Source organism: Aplysia californica, unplaced genomic scaffold (genome assembly GCF_000002075.1).
Source record: "Aplysia californica isolate F4 #8 unplaced genomic scaffold, AplCal3.0 scaffold00411, whole genome shotgun sequence".
NCBI lineage: Eukaryota > Metazoa > Mollusca > Gastropoda > Aplysiida > Aplysiidae > Aplysia > Aplysia californica.
Window position 1 is genome coordinate 167,512 of NW_004797681.1, and position 22,106 is coordinate 189,617.

Consider the following 22,106-nt stretch of genomic DNA (forward strand, 5'->3'; position numbering starts at 1 on the left):
GCTTGCAAACGATCGATAAACGTAGATGTACGCTTGCGGATGTCTTTTCGATGTTTACGTTTTACGAGAGACTAGCATCTGTGTTTGTCGCGACCCGTCAATCATGAGGTTTTTCATTATGATCAGACAGTGGCTGAACCTTTACTGAAAGTTGGAAATGAAATACCCTATTTGGGTGGCTTTTTTGAAGCTGTTCATTGATATTCCAAATCTACCTTATGTGAAGATTGGGGATACTGACTCAAGCCAACAAATTTAACTCTTTTTCTCCAGCAAGAACAATTGGTATACACCTAAGTTACTTTGAATATCTGCACAAAACAAGCATCTTTGGACTTGCTTTCTCAAACTCAAATTATTATAATATGGTGTTTATGAGAGATGACGTTGATTACTTTGGTGCAAACGATGTCAGAAACAACTGTCAGATCTAGATCTACCCAATATTGATCGGAATAAGACAATGTTATAGAAATGGAGTCAAATCTTAGGATGTTTATTCCAGAAACTGAGAAAGTTTCCACAATTAAGGCAGTGGAGCGATGAAAAATCGGTTATTAGAAACGATGGCTACTAGTACTGGCGTTTCAAATAGCAGGGATAAGCAAGGGGGGCACGCTTATTTTATACCTTAGAGTTGTAATCAATGCTTAAAGTAATACTATCACATTTTGTATCGTCTCTCTTTCCCGAATCTTTGCAGCGCTTGTGGCGAAAACGCCGTGCAGAAGAATTACAGCCATGTTATTATCGTGACGTACATGGTACGGCTTCTGTGACATACATGGTACAGAACAGCACTAAAAATTACGCATTTTCATGACGTGGTGTACGTCATAAGGCAATGAAGGGGTTAAAAAGGCAAATAAATCCACTCTGCAGGTTTTTCGAAATTAAGAGTAAGATGGGAGGAAATAGGGAATAAGAAAAGTGAGGCAGTCGAAGAGACTTGGCGGCTAAAGTATGTCACGAAATGCTAGATCTAGACCGTGTGTCCATTAACACTGAGATATTAGGACTGCTGTCCTGGGTAACAAGCTCAGCTGAAAACCAGTGCTGACAGTAAGAATGCATACCCCCTTGCAACGAAAGGGTTAACACTATCTGATTTAACTACTCTAATGCCGTCGTAAAGGAAAACAGCAAGCGGTCAACATTTTTTTTTTTCAATTTTTTCATTAAAAAGTATTTCATAGAGTATTTAATTCTGCATCGGACGGTGTAAAAAATGTTTGGCACCTAATCCTCACCTAATCCATTGTTGTGTAATTGAGAGTTTGCCATTTTCCCTTACACTGGCGTGCTGAGCCAGAGCTCAGTGTGAGGGAGAAGGACGAATGCTCGATCTGTAAAGGATCACTGCTCGTTCAACGTTGTCTCCTGGTCTCTGCCGTCGACATGAGGGACATTGTTGTGTCAATACAAACATACTAGGCCTTTTTTTAGCAAGCAAGCTCTCCACCAACCCCCTCACCCCTTCCCGGGTACAATCAACCACGTTTAGAAGAATGTATCACATACTGTGTTTTTCTGTCTGTCTTCATGTATTCTGACATTGCGTATTGACAAGAGCAAAGAAGCTGCTGATGTGTAAGAGGGAGAGGCGGGAAAACGGATGGGAATAGAGGGGGGGGGGGGGTGGTTTATAAAGTATTCAGGGAGAAATTTATTAGCAATGCATACTAGTGTCGGCCAGATGTTCACCGACTGACGTCGTACTTGTTTGCTGTCCAGTCATTTAACATCCCAACGATGGTTATAGTACCGCAGTTCGTCTAGCATGTTGTTACTGGTTGAAATCATATAGAATGACCTGACAAATAATGACACTTAAGTCACATCGGCAACCAACACGCACGAAGGTCACAGAGGGCAAGTTAAGGGCACGCATGCTTTGTAACCAATGCAAGATAATGGCAGCGCCTTGCAGGTAGACCAACAATACATTAATGCAGTTTGCCTAGCAATTTCTTGCGTAGATAGGGCATATGGCGGCAGCAGTATGGTATAAATTATAATACATGGTTCCAGCCTTGCTACAACTTTCAACATAGTAAGTCTATTAGTTTGGAAGTTTTACGTCTTAAAAGTTGGACTTGGTTAAACGGTTTTTGACAAAAATTGTTTGTTTATTGTTCAACCTTCAGGATGTCATGTGTTAATGACAAAGTGCAATCGTTTAAAAAAATAGTTGAAAAATGCGATTTACAGGATATTGATGGTGGTGTGAAATGTTGTTAGCGTAAAATTAAAGGCCGAGACTTTGATTGTATGTACTTATATTAGTATTATCTTGTTTTGTATGTTGACAGGCCAGGAACACTTTGTTCAGTACCCACAAAACCGACGACTGACAGAGGAAGAGCAGCAGGATGTACAGGAGCTTGCCAAACTGAAGGTGTCCACCAGACAGCTAAAAGAACACACCAGCCGGGCTTATGGGAAAAACCTTACTCTGCATGACATCCGTAACATCAAGGCGAAAGCTCGAAAAAAGGTATATTTTTTTTCTTCAAACATTGCGAACATTGTTTAGCAAAATGTGAGTTAGGGACTGCTCATAAATGACGCTAGCTAAAATTTGGCCAAAAATGACACACACACCCACCCCCGTTGAAGTCAACCAAAATCATGTACATTTAGATAGAACCACATCTTGTTAATTCAGCGTAGGAATGGGTTCCCAAATTTTGAAAGGCATTTTAAATTGAAAAATAAGACTTACACAAACATCTATTTCTCTTCCAGTGTATAAAAATAATCATTATTCTCACTAACAAACCATGTTAGTGGCTACCATGTGCTTATGGGTGGCGATTCGTCATGACGCTAACCTGCTGATTCTCGTCTCTCTTTTGCTCAGCCAAGGAAAGTTTCCAAACGTCATTACTTTCATCGACGCATATCGATCCTAATACTGTTTACATATTCTTTTTAAAATATAGATGAATATTTTTACTTTGAATATTTTAATAAAATCCGTTCGAAAAAGCCTTTCGAAGTTTTTGATTACGATTTTTATGCACTTTGAGTTCAAATCAAATCAGTAAATATATACTGAAAGATGCATCAATTTAAATACTTTTAAATGGACTTTCGATTCAACATTTTGAAAATGCTTTGGTCGCGGAGATCTCACGATTTTGCGTACGAAAACGCTGAAAAACCGATTTGGTGCCCAACTTTTAACCCCAGTAATTCATACATATTTTTTTTTATTTCTTTGCTTAACCGATGTTTTCACATTAAAGATTAAGGAAAAAAATTTGTAGACATATATAATGCAATTCTTAAAGTTTACTGGAACAGGAAGCGAGATGCAAGCGAGTTAATTCTCCTAATTTTTCAAAATTTTTGACGCAATCATCCGCCGAGCGCCATTTTCACTCTGTATAGCATACCTATTGCATGACAAGATAATTGGGGGGGGGGTGTCATTTTCGGCCAAATTTTATCTAATGTTATTTATGAACGTCCCTTACTGGGTGTAGTTACCGGTGTAAAAAAATGAAGGCATCAAACAATGAGTAGGCGTTGGAACAAAATATATCGAGTCACAACATTGAATAGGATGGTTTCGAAACATGATGAGAATGAGGTGACAACAGCCAACCTCAAAGGTCTACAGCATGTGATTCGATGGCTTCAGGGCAAAGGAGGCTAATAAAAAGATGGATCGATGTATGGAGTCAAAGATATCCTTCAAAGGATGCTGGTCTGAAAAGCAATACACCCGGCCCCTGTCCGAGAACTGCATCTCTCCTCGACACCTGGCAGTAAGAGATCAGATAAAGTAACAGTAGAGTAAAGTTACCAGTGTGCAGTCTAGTCGGCTGATTTTGCAAAGCCCCAACGTGAGTGCTTTGTATTTACTCTTTCATTGTACTGAAACAATTTTTGAGCAATTTTGAAGGTTGCTCCATGTCTTTTCAAAGTGTTTGAACTGATAGTCAATATTAGAAGCGTGTAAGTTGTACTGTCGAAACATTTTCTGGAATACCATCCATAATGCCATCAGTCTCTCCATTTTCTGTTCTCTTCTTAGTGATCACTGCGCTCCGGCAGTGGAATTTTAGTTGCGGGGGCGGGGGGGGGGGGGTCCCACCGAGGGCCTTGTCGCGGTGGTCAGCTCCCTGTCGCCGCTCTGTCTGGGGCGACTTAATTTTTGGTACTTTCCAACATACAGTTGTGGTGTATCCTTGTATTTACGGTAATTATCACTTACACTTAATGTACCCAAAGCACGCATTTCTGCTCTTGAAACTAAAAAAAGAACAGACATTGTAACTTGTCTGGTTATTTCGTTAGATGTCCTGAAGTCGGTAATGCTAAATTCTAAATATTTTTGGACAAAAAGCGAGAATGAAAAAATATCAAATGTGAGGCATCGTGGTGAAACCAGGCGCTCGTCAAAACAAAGAAATCAAAGAAATCTGCATTTTTTTGGCCGAGGGGCCATTTTTTTCCACTTTTCTTTTTTTAGCTCAACACCTTTCCTGTCCATTTAAAAACACCTTTTTGTGTGGAGTTTACTGAAAAACATTGATTAAAGGCACAAAAAGGTATATTTTTAGTTTCCAAGGGCTCCCAGGCTATGGAAGTTACCAAATTTTGGCGACCATTTTCTCGCTTATTTCACCTCTGAAACCAGGAGACCCTGACCTCTTTCAATTGCAAATATTTCGACTTCATTTCAACATAGATGGATATTTTTTTCACTAAAAGGAAGGCAAATGAACAGGCTTTAAGATGATACCAATAGCCCCATATGCACAAAAATTGACGAACGTCTGATTCCACCACGTCGCGACTCATATTTAAAAAATGGCACAACAAAAACTGCCAAACTTTTGGAACATGAACGACATAACATTGGTGCAGACACTCAGAGAAGATGGTATCTGCACATATAATAGAAAGCTGTAGTTTTGCAACTTTATCCATCTTGCAGACAATTCGCTATGAAGTAATTCCTCCAAATACAACTTTATGTGTCTAATATAATCTTGAATATTCGCATATTTTCTCAAAAGTTTATTAAAATTGCATTGCAGTATCTCTATGAAGAATTATAGATCGATTTTAGTGCCAGAGTACATCAACAATGCAAGGCACAAACATTTCTGTTACACTCCAGAAATTCCTGACTTAACACACTAAGTCTAGGTTTTGTAAGTTGACTGAATAACAGGGATAACTTATTTTCGTTTCTATGACCATTTACAATAATTGACAATGTTCTGATTTCTTTACATTCATAACTGTCTCTGCATATTTCAGACACAAAACTAAGAATGAATGTGTTAGTTGTCATTATTTTTATTGCATACAAGAAGTTTATCTCTCCCCATGTATTTACACAGTATTGTGTTTTTAAAAAAATCACACAGTATATCTTTATTAGTTGTATGCAAGCTGCCACAGAAACTGCATGATTCATGAACAAGCGCAGAGTAACTTTCTCTTGTTTGATGGTAGAACAAGAGCTAACGCTGAGTGTCTTTTCTCAAAAAATGCAGATGTGCATCTTTCTTCTCTTACCACTTGTCAGTTTAATACCGATTTTGGAGATATCTATCTTGCCGATTTTAAATAATCATTTATTCATAAGTATGTTACTAAAATAGGACAATTGGGTACTCTACAGACACTTGTCTAGACCAAAAAGTAAGGCACAGAAATTAACCATTCCAACGCAAAATTAATCTCAAGACATTGAGCTTTTTGTACATCAGTATGCCCTTGTCAGGGATGCCACTTTTCCGCTTTTTTCCAGTATTTCCGGTATTTTGATCCTGATCCACTCTTTCGTTATTGAGATTGAGATAAAATCTATAGTTTGTCATTTCTCTCTATGTACACCCTTTGGGTTTCAAATTGATATTCATATGTTAGCGAGACTGTGGCTCATGGATTTTCAGATATTTTCAAAAAAGTTGAGTTGCATCCCTGCCTTGTATCGGGACTTATTACAGTTGTAAGCTCATGAAGCTGGTTGATTTGGTGACTCTCTCATCAGATTACCAAACTACTTCATTCTTTTATGTTCTTGTTCCATAACTGGTTTATTTCCTATCAAATTTCAGATAGTTTAATTGCTTCAGTCTTTCGTCTTCCTGCTTTATACAGGGATGCCACTTTTCCGCTTTTTTCCCGGTATTTCCGGTATTTTGATCCTGATCCGCTATTCCGTTATTGAGATCGAGATAAAATCTATAATTGGAAGGAAAAGAAATTTGGGTTCCAAATTGATATTCATATGTTAGCGAGACCGTGGCGCGAGGATTTTCAGCTATTTTTTAAAAAGTTGAGTGGCATCCCTGTTTATATCATAAGTCCGTGTTGGGAGGAATATGCTATGAATAAGTTGTCTTTTTACTTTCATTGGTAGGTGTTATGGGTTAGTGGTGGTGATAAATTATAGGTTTCTGCATTTACTTTTGGGGTCCTGATTTCAATTTTCCTGTGTCCAATCTTCCATCATGTGTAAGCATGATCCTATCCCAAGCTATTTAAATTCCTCAACTTGTTTGTGTCCCATGGATGGTTCTGTTTAGTGGGACTTGGTTTCAATGATCTCACGATTCATGCTGGCATGTTTTGGCCAAAATTGAGCAGAAATAATCTTTAGATGAACACAATGCATAATAAACTATGCATCAGCTATCAACTCTTTGTTATCATAAATCTTGCACACACAAGCTTGTTAAACAAAGGTTTTAACTGCTCTCAGATAGGTACTGTCTGTTCAGATGTTCTAGTTCTACGGTGTCATTCAACAACAGTTGCTGGGTTTTTTTAAAGTCTTTCAAGGTAACAGAATTTTTTTTACTGTTCAAAATTCTCCAGTTGTCAGGCTGAAGGTAAAAATAAAGGGTAGCCAAAAATGAATAGTTGAATCCAGGTTATTGTAATTGATTTTAAAGGAAGAAAAAAAAAAGGGGGAATCCATCTCCGTTCGTTGAATCAGAGTTCCACTGTACATGTGTGAGAGGTGCTAGCAATGTTAGTAGTTAGCATCTAGGGCTTTACCATTCTTTTTAATAAGATGTTTTTGGTATCTTTTACAGCCAAAGTGACAAAATTATGTGTGTCCATGGTTTTTGTCATTTCTGTTTATTTAATTTTCTTTTATCTATTTATTTCAGGACAAGACAAATGACAATGGCTGTCAGCTAAATGATACAGATTTGCTGCTGCTATACCTTGAGGAAGTAAGGACTGAGGATCCAGGCTCAACAATTGAAATTGCAATGGATGACGACATGACTATGTCCTTCGTTTTCTTTCAAGATTCTCTAATGAAAGAGGCGTCCGACAAGTTCTCAACTCATATACTGGTCGATTGCACATATTACATCAACGATAGACAGATGCCCTTAGTAACACTCATGGGCTTTAACGGAAGCAACGAGTCGGTTATCTTGGCCCTTTGTTTGCTCAGACTGAAAAACAAGGAAACGTTATTGAAAGTGTTCGAGTTACTTCTGAGAGTAAACCCATCTGCTTCTGGAGTGTATACCTTTATGGTTGATAAGGATTTCACGGAAATCACAAGTATTAAGGAAGCATTTCCAGATGCTCCTGTGGAGCTGCCCAAATTCCACGTAATGAAGGCTATGGAACAAAAGATTAATTCTCTCCAGTGCTCTACAGAAAACAAAGATCTGCTCAGGAATGCATGTTTCAAATGCATACATGCCACCAATGAAAACATATATGAGCAGGGCATGAACAGCCTTGCGGAAATAAACCCTGAATTTTTTAGGTATTTCGTTGATAATTGGCATGGTGTACGTACAATGTGGGTAGATTTCCACAGGTGGGAGAAACAAAACCTTGGAAATACTCATACAACCAGCAATCATCTTGAAAGCTTCCACCAGAAACTTAAATCGGAGATTCCCACCAAGGCATCCTTGGATGTTATGTTTCGCAACATCCTTCTAGTGGTCAACATCTTGCGAAACGAACATGCTGGAAGGCTTTTTAATAGACATGTGAAGGTTTCGGAAATTGAGATGGAGTATGGTGAGCTTAAGAAAAAGCTCACTCCTCATGCATTCGAGTACACTGTAAACATGCTTGAAAAATCAAAAAGCATGACATGTGAAGAGAATGAAGATGGTGTTAGGGTTACAGACACAAAGCAAAGAACTTTCAATGTAAAGGGAGATGTTTGCAACTGTCTGGCAGAAAAACAGTTGCCATGCGCTCATGTGTATGCTGCAAGAAGAAAAAGGGAAATGGCAGTGGTGACACTCGATTTATTTCAGGATGTGTGGCTTCTGCCTGATCCCCAGGCCGTCCCCTTGTTTGAGGGAAGTAGTAATGTATCCACATCTGTTCCTAAACCGAGAATTCTTAATAAAAGAGAAAAATACCGCATGGTAAAAGATGTGACCGACAGTATTAATGGAAAAATGTCTGAACTCAGTACGCACAAGTTTCAGCTCGTTTTACAAAGACTCAAGGAATTAGATTCTATCCTATCTAGTGGCAGCTGTGACAGAGAACAGGAGCGAGCAGAGGAGGCGGGACAGTTGGGTGCAGTGGAGAGAATAGAGGGGGAGGGACAGTTGGGTACAATGGAGAGAATAGAGGAGGGACAGTTGGGTGCAGTGGAGAGAATCGAGGGGGAGAGCATTGTTAAAATAGATAAAAGGCGTGTCAGAACTGCCAATGTTTTAGATGTTGGATCCTTGCTGTCAAATATAAAACGACCGCTCAGTGTACCAAAGAGAGGTCGGCCCAGAGGAAGTGGCCTCACAGTATTTGGCGGACCAAGGAAAAGAACAAGTGCCCTCAAGAAACCCACATCTCAACATAAGAAAAAATGTACAGAAATTGTCATCGAGGAAGATGTTGTTTGAAATCAGTGCAAGAAAAGAGACCCGGAAAAAAGTATCTCTCCTAGTGAAACCCAATGAGTAGTGTGTGAGAAATGTGATAGTTTGGTGGTTTCACGAGTTACGTGTTGGGTGTTCAGATGATGGAGACTTTCAATGTTGTGTGTATAGGTTCTGTTTGATCCAGTATTGAGTAGAAGCAGATTGAAAGACTTCAATTTGAATACTGTAATAATAATAATAATAATAATTGTATTTATATAGCGCATATCTATGCTCAAGAGCTTGCTCTATGCGCTTTACAACTATTATTACCCCAGCAGACCCTCTGAGAACACTCAGAAACATTCTCAGCTTCCGCAGAAGCATACAGTGCAAGCTGCGGATTTCACGCGCTCAAACACTATCAAACTGACAAGATCTTTCACTGTCTATAGCTGGGTACCCATTTCCACGTGGGTGAAGTGAGGAAAATTTGCGCAAAGTGCCTTTCCCAAGGACTCTGTACTCTGAGAAGCTCTATGTTTTGTCATTTAAACAAATTTTGTTCCTGATTACAAATAATAGATAATAATAGATAGCATTTGTATAGCGCATATCCCCGCTCAACAGCAGGCTCTATGCGCTTTACACTGTATTATTACCCCAGCAGACCATAGAGCACTTCGAAACATTCTCAGCTTCCTGGGAAGCATACAGTGCGAGCAGCCAATTAAGCGCTCAAACACTAACAAACTGACAAGATCTTTCGCTGTCTATAGCCGGGTACCCATTCCCACCTGTGTGAAGTGAGGAAAATAAAATGTAAAGTGCCTTTCCCAAGGACACAACGTCGGGCCCTTGACGGGATTCGAACCCACGACCTTACGGTTGCGAGTCCGAGAGCCTAACCACTAGGCCACCGACGCCACATTCACATTCAAATCATAAATCTATAGAACAACCATAGTATGTCACGATCTCTTGTTTACTAAGAACACGTTGAAGTTTATCTGTGTGCAGTTTGAATGTTAGGAATCTCCTGATAGCTATATATAATAATGCATGACGCTATGAATGGAAGATTGATGCTAAGTTGGTCATGGTAAAGATGCTTTCAATATCAATTTTGAGACATCGTGGTGAGATCAGGCACTCATCAAAAATAATTAAATCCGAGGAATAGGCATTTTTCGGCCAGTTTTAACATTTTTTTCTTCAAATTTTCGTTTTTGGCTTAGCCCTTTGTATGTCCCTTCAAAAACACTTTTTTGTGTGTGGATTTTATGGAAAACGTTGATTTAAAAAAGCACAAGAAATGTAAATTTGCAGTTTCCAAGGACTCTAAATCAATGGAAGTCACCAAACCTTGGCGGCCTTTTTCTCGCAAATTTTACTTCTGAGACCAGGCGACCCCCACCTCCTTCAATCTCAGATGTCTCGATTCTTATTTAAGATGGGTTTGGGTTTTTTTCATCGAAAGCAAGGCAAATGAACAGCGTTTAAGGTGATACCAATAACTTAATATGGCCAAAAATTGATGAGTGCCTGATTCCACCGTGTCATGACACATTTATCTCTTAAAATCTGTTTAAGGTAAGAAGAGATACATCTTTATTGTCCAGATCCTGGCATATTGGTTTGGTGTTTCACAGCGTACACCCATACACACACACACACACTCATACCCACGCGCATGTGCACACCCATAATATACACACACACATACACACTTCCCTCGCATGTCTTCTCTTCCACACACATCTGTGCACATAACCACTCTCATTGTCTCATGATGCATAATAAAAATGAACGGTAATGGAGACAATAAAAATGTTAATCTGTTAAACTATGTAGGCTACTCAGTATTCGGATGGTAACTCAATGGTATGCCAATGCATGCTCTAAGATCATATGAGTACTTATAGCAAGATTATTAAGATGGAAGAAGTTTGATTGATAATGGTAAGAATAACCTTCTGTTTCTTTTTGTATGTATTTATAATCAATAGATCAGAAGCCTAGGTCTTTTACTTCTGACTGATATTTTTGTTTGATGGGATAAGGAATGTTTATTGTCCAAAAAGATTGAATTAATTTTTCTATTGCAAGCTACTGTGTTATGTACGATTTATCCAAGTAGGGGAATGTAGATGTTGAAATTTTGCATGCTTTCGTATTAATTTATTCAATTTTTCTTTTTCTTGTTGCCTTGTGTTCCCAACCCATGCAGTTATACAGAAATTGATCATACTTTCTATGGTTGAATTATAGAATATGGACTTCAATGATTTATTTATCATGAGCTTCTTTAGAAAAAATGTGAGGCAGCATGGGGAAATCAGGCGCTCGTCAAGTTAATGAAATTGAAGATATTGGCATTTTTCCACCAGTTTGGCCATTTTTATCGAAAATTTGTTTGTTTTTGCTCAACACCTTTTGTGTCCATTTAAGAATCTATTTCTGTGAGGGTTTTATTGAAAAAAGTTGATTATAGACACAAAAAATGTGAATTGTCTGTTTCCACAGACTCTCAGGCAATGTTAATAACTAAATTTTGGCTGCCATTTTAGTGCTAATGTTACCTCTGAAACCAAGCGACAAGATAAATGGCTATTTTGTTCATCGAAAGCAAGGCAAATGCACAAGCTCTAAGGTGATACCAATAACTCCACATGCTCCAAAATTGACAAGTGCCTGATTCCACCATGTCGTGACACAAGTAGTCTTTTGTTCACTCTGCAGGAGAGAAGTGTGGACAAGCCAGTTGAGTTTGTTGTCTATTGTAACACCCAAATACTTATAATAATCTGACACTTGCTCTGTTTTCATTGTTAATTTCGAGTGGCTACAGGGGCAATTTGTTTTTCTATAGTCAACAACAAGTTCTTTGGGGGTTTTTCACATTTAAAAGCAGCTTATGATTTTCACACCACTTCGAAAAGTTTAGTACAAAATTCCTGTAAGCAGTTTCGTTATAGTCCGCCTGAATGAGCCCCAATTATGGTTGAATCATCCGCAAATTTGATCAACTTGATGTTACTGTTGTTTGTTTGGCAATCGGTTGTGTATAGTGTGAACAAAACTCTTGACAAAACACACCTTTGAGGATGTGTGAGTCGATGAGGAATGTTTCAATTTTATATACTGGGTTCGGTTAGTCAGAAAATGTCCTGTCCATGATATTAAATTGGCATTAACACCTATGTTTTCTAATTTCTTTTAAAGCATAGCTGGCCAGGTAATTTCTTTAAAAGCATAGACCTGGCTAGATAGTATTAAAGGCTAACGCAAAATCAACAAACAGGATCCTCCAACAGTGTGTTTTTGGTTTGTCTAAGTGTCTATATATGTTGTCAAGAAATATTAAAATACAGTAGAATCCTGTTATAACGAGAGGGAGGGGACCGGTGCCAAATGTCCGTTATAGCAAGATTCACGTTATATGGGATCCAGTAATAAATTCAAGGGAAATAGTAAAGTAGGCCTAATCTATGAGTCTGGTTTTCGGTTTATTTCTTTTTGTAATCTCCCCTGATGGTGACTTGCTTCAACATGACCTTTAAGTCTTACTTGATGATCAAAAGTCGAATCAGGTTTCTTTCTCTAGCGCTAGCGATGTTGACAGCTCGGCGTTGGCGATTAGGAAGAAAGTTCTCTAGGCTAACTCGCCCGCTGTGTGTCCCCCACCCCATCACACCCTGTGGTGTGTTCCATCTGCTTGGGCACAATGGGAACATACCACACCCCGCCCACGTCACACATACGCTCTGTCCATCACAGTACAGCACTATGACCTCTCCATCCACGCATCGGAGAAGTGAGAGGCGTGGTAGGCCTAGATAATCTAGACTAGGCTGGTCTATCACAAGATTCGTTCTGCTTGTCTGTGCTTGCCCCACTCTCCCCACTCTTTCAATCCGCCCTTCATTGTTGGCACACGTGGGCTCTCCCATTCTTTGTTTTGCAAGATAACCAACAAGTTTCTCAACTGGCGAAGTTTTACATGAATAAATTATGGCCTATGGGCTGTGCGCAGCAGCAGCTATATTCCGCTATAACCGACTCGCGTGTTTGTCTGATTGCGTTAGAGCAGTATTTTATTTACAAAGATAAAGAAGGGGAAAAACGGGATTTTACAAAAGGGTTTTTATAACAGACTTCTCGTCATTTCAGGACTCGTTATAAGTGGATTCCACTGTAGTGTCTTCCACACTTCTCCCATGACGATATGCAAATTTTAGAGGGTCCTGGATGGGTTCAATGTATGTACGTAGTCTTTTTAGCTTAATTTTTTTCAAGACATATGGATGTTAAGACTATTGATCTTAGGCATTCATTTCTGTTATTCTTTCTTTCTTTGGGAGGGGGACAATTTCTGAAATTTCCAAATGGTGGGTACAACGGTCAGCAACGACTGATTGATAATTTAGGTGTAAATTGAACTAAGATGTGTAGAACACATTTCTATATTTTGGGTTACACACCGTCTGGGCCCCACACCTTTCATACATTCACACGTCAAAACACACATATATCCACACAGAAATTTACATAATTTGTGATAGTTGTACATAAGCCATTGATATCGCAACATTCTGTGATAAAGACATTCCAGTTGATGCAGTCGAAACATCCTCTCACTTGTATTACTATGTTGAATTTCTTGAAACTGGTACATTAATAAATTAAATTACATGCTCATTGATTTACACTAATAAAGCAACATCGATATTTACTAGAAATATGTATCATGTCTTTTTTATTTTTTTATATATGGATTGCTCTCTGGATAGATGTGAGTATTTATTTTATACTGTCAAACTCGGGATAGACCCCCCCCCCGGGGCGGTGCTACTGATTGAAGTGTCTTTAGGCCATTCCCAAAAGGGGGGACATTAACATCTCGAATTCTTATGCACAGTCGAATTGTAATTGTAAATGGACTGATTCATCAATGTCATGGTCATAACAGTGCTTGAACTGCAACAGGGAATTGCTGCTTTTTCTTTCCTAATCCTTACTATCGTCATTTTTCCTCTACTTCTTTTGTATGTTTGTCACACTCTTGTGAACCGCTATTTCCGGGATGCCTTGATAGTCGAAACAGACGTAGTGCTGTTGAAGCTAGAGAGATGAGCAGAGTAAGTCTGATTCCCCGTAAGGACTTCTCTGTTGACATCCACCCCTTGGCGCTGATATGACCTTATGCAGTTGCGAGCGCCGTAAAACCTCCACTAAAACTTAACGAAAAAAATTGGGATAACAGGACAGACGGGACAGGCAGTTTTTCCCTGTTATTATAATATTAGCGAGTCGTGTTATTATAACCGTTATCAAAGGAGACTACCACTACCATTGCACCTTCAGCTTATTATATATATTCGATTACCGCAGATTCTTTTCCAGTGGGTTGTTTTGCTGACACTAAGATGGAATCGATCAGTGACCCCAACACTATAGGGGGGTATGTGTTTGAAAGTTTGTGTTTTAGACAAGCGATCATACAAACGGGTGAAATGTCTTGGTTGAGATATATTTTGATAAAGACAAAGTTTAATAATTTGACGGATCGACAGCTAGTTCATACGTAGACGTCATGCAAAAACCTCCTTAGCTCCACCGACAATAATTTACAGGAGAAGCAAAAAAGTGATTATTTCCCTTAATTCTCGATATTTTATGAAACTTTTCAACTCTTACATTTAAAAATATGATCCTTCACCTTCTCACATGTTGTCTTAAGTGGTAAAATGACTAATTACTAAGGATAAGGACTTACGAGGTTTCTACTCAAGCTTTATCGTCTTTCACAGACCCGTAGCGCCAAGCGCGTCGCATATGAGGTCTTTGCACGGCAGGTCTGAACCAGTTGTCGTCAGCTGGTGTCGCTTTAGTGATTTTGTTCTTGAGCGAATCATTGATGATGGCTGGTGTGTGTGTGTGAATGTGTGTTTCTCTCTTTCTCTCTCTGTCTCTGTCGAACACAAACACACACACACACACAGTGGGTGGTTTGCTTCTTCTTTCTTATCAAACATCTGTCGTCCTTATCTCTCCTTTTTTGTGTTCGTTACTCTCTTGTAAACCTCTAATCTTCGTCACTTATATGACCTTATTGTGTTCCAAGTGCCGTTAATCACTTACTTAAACAATTGAACACACACACACACACACATTCATTTATTCCTCTCTGTCTTTTTCCATCCAGAAGCACTCTCTCTCTCTCTCTCTCTCTCTCTCTCTCTCTCTCTCTCTCTCTCTCTCTGTCTCTCTCTCTGTCTGTCTCCTCCTCCTCCTGCTCCTCCTCCTCTCCCCCCCCTCCTCCTCCTCCCCCCCTCCTCCTCCTCCTCCTCCTCCTTTCTCTCTCAGTTGCAGTTGAAATGTTTTTAGAAATGTACAGATTATCGTAGAATAGATGATACTCTTTAGGGATATAGGCTTTTTGTCCCTGGAGATATTTGAATTTCATGTCTGTATTCTTCAAGGCCTCTAGTCTGTGTAAAGAGTTCCAGGTTTTTCAGTGGCTATCTCTGCATACTGCCTTCCAACCTCTTATCAAACGTCAACTTGAACTTACTTGAAGGATACTTTCTGATCAGGCGTATACCTAAGACAACAAATGTCCACAATGTGTGGGCACCTCTTCCACAACCTGGCCTCACACACTGGATCCCCCCACCCCCCGCCCCAGGGTAGTGTTACTGACTGAAGTGTGTTTAGGCCATTCCCGAAATAGTGGAAATTAACCTGTTCTTATGCACGTGGAATTGTAAATGGGCTGATTTATCAATGTCATGTTCATACTGTGCCGGAACGACATATTGGGAGAACTACTGATTTTTCTTTCCTCATCTTTACTATCGTCATTTTTCCACTACTTCTTTTGTATGCTTGTCACTCTCTTGTGAACTGCTATTTCCAGGGTACATTGATAGCCGAAACAGACTTTGTGCTGTTGAGGGAGGCTAGAGAGGTGAGCAGAGTAAGCCTGATTCCCCATTAGGACTTCTCTGTTGACATCCACCTTTTAGCGCTCATATGACCTTATGCAGTTGAGAGCGCCATATAAAACCTTACTAAAACAGACCTAGCCGAAACAATGAATCACGCAAATTTTGGTAGGTCTAAATCGCTTATGTCCAGTAACTTTGAAAGAAAGCTTTTTCTTTTTAAAGTTGGTTACAGACTATCGTACTACAACATATCGTATCATATGTCTGAATTGTAGATTCATAGGAGGAACAAGATAAAGAAATGAATCAGTTTTTTGCTTCTTCTGACAAATTTGTCTCGAGGCATTTAGGCAGTTGAATCACGCGACTAGCGATATATATAATATGTAGAAACGATGGCTACTAGTGTTGGCGTTTCAAATAGCACGGGACAATTCAGAACATGGCGTTTCAAATAGCATGGGAGCTATTTAGAACGCGGCGTTTCAAAATCAAATAGCATGGGTGCTATTTAGAACGTGGCTTTCCATGTGTATTTTTTTTTAATGGAAAAAAAAATCAAAATTGCCAGCATTGAATGAAATGTCAGCATTGCAGAAATTGAACGCGTTTTTCCAAATTCTAGTATATCCGGCGCCAGCTTGTGTTGTTTCAATGATTCCAGCAAACATGTGCCATGTCTCTTCCTATCTCTGGTGTATCCTGATGTTAAAAGCAGAGAAAATCATGTGAAGAAACTTGGATTTGACTTCACAAGCCGCAAATGATTCAATAGTTTCGGAAAGACACATGGCATGACACAAAATACTGTGTGCAGCTAATTTAATTTGCTACAGTAAATGCATAACAGGGATTTAATTTCTGACCATCTTACTGTCAGTTACTTCCCTTGATTTTATTCAATATCTCCTCGATTTTTTGCTTTATCAGTTTCCCCGAATTTATGGATGTGTCGAACAATTTTACCAGTCGTGACATGTTTCGATTGTATATTATTTTAATGTCAGGAACAAAAGTTGCCATGGTTTTCTATAAGATGATTATATATTAAACACGTCTTGACCATAAGTCATATAGGGTTTAAGGATAAAGCCCTTTCCCTTTTTCTCATGAAGAGTTTAAGGCATCAATTGGCATAGGAGTGCTCAATTCTTCTTGAGAGAGAAATGAGAAATACCAAAGATGTTACACTTTATTTTGAATGCAATCCACACTTCTATGTATATATTTATATGTGAAAGAATACTTTTATTTATGCTTATAGTAAAGTCTATGTGCTTTTATGATTTATATTTTTAAGGCAATGTTTCTTTTGTGTTGTATGCTGGTACTAAATTCATCTTAAAGTACCATTATACGACACTGTTATGGACAACTATGAATGACATAGACAGAAAAAAAGACAAGGTGAAAAAGAAATGATGTGGATGCTGGGGTGGGCGATGCAGATGGGAACATGCATGAGGTGTGCACTTGCAATCAAAGATGATTCATGGGGATTCTTTTACTTTTTTCTGTAATTTTTCCTACTAAATTACAAGCAAACAATTTGTGCTTGAATCTTTGAGTTCATTGTGGGTGAGAACCATTCGACCCAACAGTGTAAGAAGTGTTCCTTGTGACAACATATTACCCAGTTTGTGGACACTGACTCTGTTTTTCATTTATTTTTATCCATGCCTACCCACAACCAATCTGATCACCCTGTTGAAAATGCAATTTTTTTCACTCAGTTTTAAACTACCTCAAACTGGTCAGCTTTGTAGTAAAGAGGTGAACATTTTAAATTACTAATACTAATGCTAGTAATAATTATCCCAGTGTTGACCTTGTTTCTGAAGTTGATGGCTGTTCCAGTAAATGTCGAATTGACAAAAGTAAGTGACTAAATGGATGATGAACTTCCTTGTTTTTAAAAGACATTTTCTTATTTTCTACAGCATAAAGAGTTGGACTGGCTGCTCAAGCAAGAAGTACACCCTGTACTTCAAGATATCAGAGAAACTTTACAGGTGGGCATATTCACCATGTTTCAATTGAATGTCTAACAAATAATGTTAAATACAGGGTGATTAAAAAAGGATATGCCAAAATCATTACTTGGTATTTCAAAAACGAGAACCAATTTAAAAAACTCCCACTTGGACACATGTGTTGTACATGCCTTCAAGTTTTTTATTTCATGTTTTACAAGTGCCCAGTGTGGCCACCACCGGCAGTACGGACAACATAAAACCGATATGAGAATTCCTCCTAAATGCGCCTCAGGAGGACTGAGTCCGCCTTGCTGATTAAAGCTGTTTATTCAATCTTTTATGTCATTGATATTTACTGGAAGTGGTGTAACATAAACTTTGGTGTTAACATACCGCCAGAGAAATGGCTATTCACTTTACTGCACGTAGATTCGAATAACTTTTCTTTTCAACAAGATGGAGCACCGCTCCTTTGGCATCTCTGGGTTCGAACTTATCTGAATTGAAACATGCCTCGGCAGTGGATTGGTAGGAGAGGTGCTAAAGATCTCACCCTCTGCGGTTGGCCTGTCAGATCCCCGGACCTCACAGTGTGTTTTTTTGTGGGGGTACATTAAAGACAAAGTTTATGTTCCACCATAATGTCGGTGGCATGAAATATCTAATAAAAGCTACAATAAACACTTTGGCCTGATACATTCTGAGGCACTTTTGGGAGAAATTCTCATATCAGCTTGGTGCTGTCGTGCTGCTGGTGGTGGCCGCATAGAGCACTTGTAAAACATGCAATATAAACTTGAAGGTATGTATAACACATGTGTCCAAGCTAGAGTTTTCTATTGTTTTGAAATATTGCATAATGATTTTTGTGTATACTTTTTTAATCACCCTGTATAATGTGATTGTGGGAAAAAAATATTTCAGTTTTAACGTATGTTTGTTTTGTTTGAGGGGGGGGGGGGGGGGGCAGGGGATGCACTTTAACGTTATGTTACCTTCAGGTGTTTAAGAAATTTCCTCAACACTACAAAGAAACGGGTACGATATTTCAATTTTACAGTGCTGTCTCTCTTAACTAATTAGTAGTAGGTGAAGTGCTCCTTATCATTTTTGGAAAGAAACTTGATACCTCATTTAGTTTCTCAATGATTTTTCAGGCTATCTTTTCAGTTGTATTTTGTTTTCATTGTTATTTGACTTTAACCATTGAATATCTGATTGCAATGCTTTAATGTTTTCAATTTGTAAATTGGCCTTTGCTTTTATTGCTAATGCCGGGTGTCTTTAAAAAGGGGAAACCACTGAAAGGATAATAACTCGGTTTCTCTACACTAATGTCAATAAAATTCAAATAAATATAACTCAACCATGAGGACATTAATATGTGAAAAAATCAGTCGTGTCCAAGAAGTAGGAAGTTTTAAAGATTTCAGCCAAAATTTGGTAAAATGCGAAATTCTACTTCTTATAAACATTCAGCTACTAGGGTGGGATCAGCCGGTTCTGGTTTCAGGACAATGACGGTAAAACCACAACAGTCACCTCGGATAGATATCTTAACTTGCTGAGAAAGTTTTGTGGAAGTTTGGGGAGAATGTGTTATGCTGTACAGGCCTGGTTCCAGTGGTACAGGGCCACAACCCACACATCTAGAGTGGCCTTGATACGGTTGCAAGAAAGGTTTGGGGAACACCCTACAAGCGTAAAATTTACGAATGAAAGGTTATCACATTCCCCCCTACTCGCAAACTGAAGACCCTTCAATTATTATCTTTGGGGTTTTTTGACGAAAAGAGTGTAAACCACCGACAAACAGTCAAATAATTAAAACTCAATGTTGAACAGAACGTCTGAAGAATCGACCCAGAAACATACCACACACAGGGTTATTCAAAATTTCCAGTGGCGTATTGGAGCCTGTATGAAAAGAAAAGGTATACACCTGGAGATTTAAATAGCAAACCCCTTTCTGGAGTTTCTTTAGCCTAGCAATGTCAATTTTGTATGAGTTTGTTCTTCAATGCACAAATAGTGACTATTTGATTTAAAACAGAACCATTTGGTTGATTTTTAAGAAGTTGCACAGTGTTGCGTTTCAGTCAATATTGGTTGAACTTTGTTTAAATTGACATTTTTTAAACGAACAAATGGATATTTTTCATATTGACAATTGTAACATCCCCATGCCTGAATTTTCTTTCTGTGAAGGTTTATGAGAACTGGTTCAAAGATGTCGAGTCATTGCCTTTTATGTGGGTCCTCTTTAATTAATTTTTTTAGACATCCGGTTCTTTCAAATTGTAATCTTATTTTTCTGTCTATTATCACAGGAATGCTATGACAGTTTGCCTTTTCACGGAACTCTCGGTGAGTCTCATGTTTCTTTTTGTGTTGTCTTTTTCTCTCTCTCTCTCTCTCTTTGTTTTGTTTTTTTATTTGGTGTTACTGAAAAGGGGGGAGAGTGAAGAAGGAAAGTACAACAAAGTACACTTGTCTCCATGCGGTGGCTGAATGTTCAATTTTTTTCAAATGTATTTTTATTTCAGACTCTGAAAATAGAGAAAAAGAATGTGTCTTGATGAGAAAAAGAATGTATATGGATGAGTTTCATATTCAAAGTATATGGTTTTGTTTGAGAGAAAATTGGAAAGGAGGATCCCAAGGAAAGTTTGGTGAAAGTTTTGTTCTGAGATATTAAATCATAATCTTCAGATATGAGCTGGTGTAGATTTACTTTGAATTCTCTTTGCCTTCGGTCTTATTGCAGATTTGTATTTAATCAATCTTGAATGTGCGGCACCACACCCCCCCCCCCCCTCCCCCATACCCCTTTCATTGCCATCCTGTCCCTGTACTTTCAATTCCTGCAAAAGTTCAGAGCAAATATATTTCTCCTTTTTTTTTTACGTAACAGAAAAATCACGTCCTGCAGAGTTGATGCCGCAACGAATTTTGCTGACCTGCCCAAAGTAAGTATGTCTGGCTTTTAATGGGAACGTGGAAGGACAGAATCATACATTATTTTGTGCTTTAGTGAATTTAGTGGTAAGATGTCAGACTCGTTCAGGGGTCTCTTAATGGCTACTCTGCCTAATGGGAACCCCAAAAAACCGGTATCACACCTTATTTTCTGCTCGAGCGATAAAATATGAGGCTCCCTTGTGTGAGATCCACGATTCAACCCCTGATTGTAGGTCTACTGAGTAGAATATGTTATCTGAACAAAAATACTTTACTCTCTTCTCATTCTGCCATAGCTATTTGGCAATCAGAAGTGGAAGAATACATGAATGAAAGCTTTATGTGACTAACAAGCTGCAATGCTGCTTGCTCTTTAGGGGTCAGGGTCTGAAATTTAATCGGAATAGACTGGCCAGTTGCTGGAAATGTAAAGTCTTTGAGCATTCCCTTTTGGGTGTACACAACAACAAATAAGTAATTTAATAGGGGTTTTTTTTTGTGCAGTTCTTTTACTCGTGTACAATGCTGCAGTCTTACTCCCCATAAATAGGAATACCCTACAGGTCTCAGATCTGTATTTCTCTACATGTTGCTTGTTTATTAATGACCAAAAACATTGCACAAAGTCGTGTCTCATAGTTCCTTGGGTTTCTCTATTGGGAAAAGGGTTATTGGGGTACCATTGTGTATTATTGTGGCTTTCAGCATAATGTAACTCTTTGTTCTCGTGCTATGAAGTTTAAAAAACTGAAGAAACATATCTGAAAATAAAATGTTCATATGTTCGGTTTCTTGTTCCATAACCTCAACACGTGTGTTTTGATATAAGTGGGTTATTTGATTTAGATTTACTGGAATTGTGCAAAAACATTATGAAAGCAATGCCCTAACAATCGGAAAAAACATTAAAAGATCAATGTACCGGTATGTAGATGTTCCTCTTTGGAAAAAAAAAAATTTGCTTGACTTATTTTATTCTTTTCTTTTGGTTAGTGGTCCCAGTATGAACTTCAAAAGTGTGGTCACGCTGAGAGGGGACTGCGTAGAGGCTGCGGTGAGTTCAGTCTCGATACATTGTTCTACACGCATAAACAACGTCTATGATAGTTGAGGTTTTTATGTTTCACGTCCTCTGATTTGCCTTTTCACTCACATAATACCACTGTTCTTGCCTGTTGGTAAAATGTCCAACTGCTTTTTTTTTGTATTGTTGTTTTATTTTTTATGTAGTAATTAATAAAAATGCTGTCTCTACAAAGAAATGAATGAGTGACAATCATACTCAACTTTTTTTTTTTAATCACTGACAAAATGCCTTAATTGTCTGATAAATTATTAGAGAGGGATTTGTACCCTGTTCTGATGTGCAGTATTTTTTATTACCT

The 22,106-nt window shown here is 38.5% G+C and overlaps 1 protein-coding gene across 2 annotated transcripts in view; it reads left to right on the forward strand.

Moving 5' to 3' along the window:
* LOC101858205 (protein rogdi) overlaps positions 1–22,106 on the forward strand; it is a 40,591-nt gene that overhangs the window by 8,033 nt on the left and 10,452 nt on the right. Inside the window, exons 2-5 of one of the 2 annotated variants that reach the window (XM_005104240.3) lie at positions 17,725–17,796; positions 20,091–20,127; positions 20,675–20,729; positions 21,715–21,775. In XM_005104240.3, coding sequence (XP_005104297.1) covers positions 17,725–17,796; positions 20,091–20,127; positions 20,675–20,729; positions 21,715–21,775 — 225 coding nt within the window. Of the gene's footprint in view, positions 1–2,312; positions 2,498–7,148; positions 9,111–17,724; positions 17,797–20,090; positions 20,128–20,674; positions 20,730–21,714; positions 21,776–22,106 lie in introns of those variants that run through there. The other variant, XM_005104239.3, reaches the window with a different exon arrangement.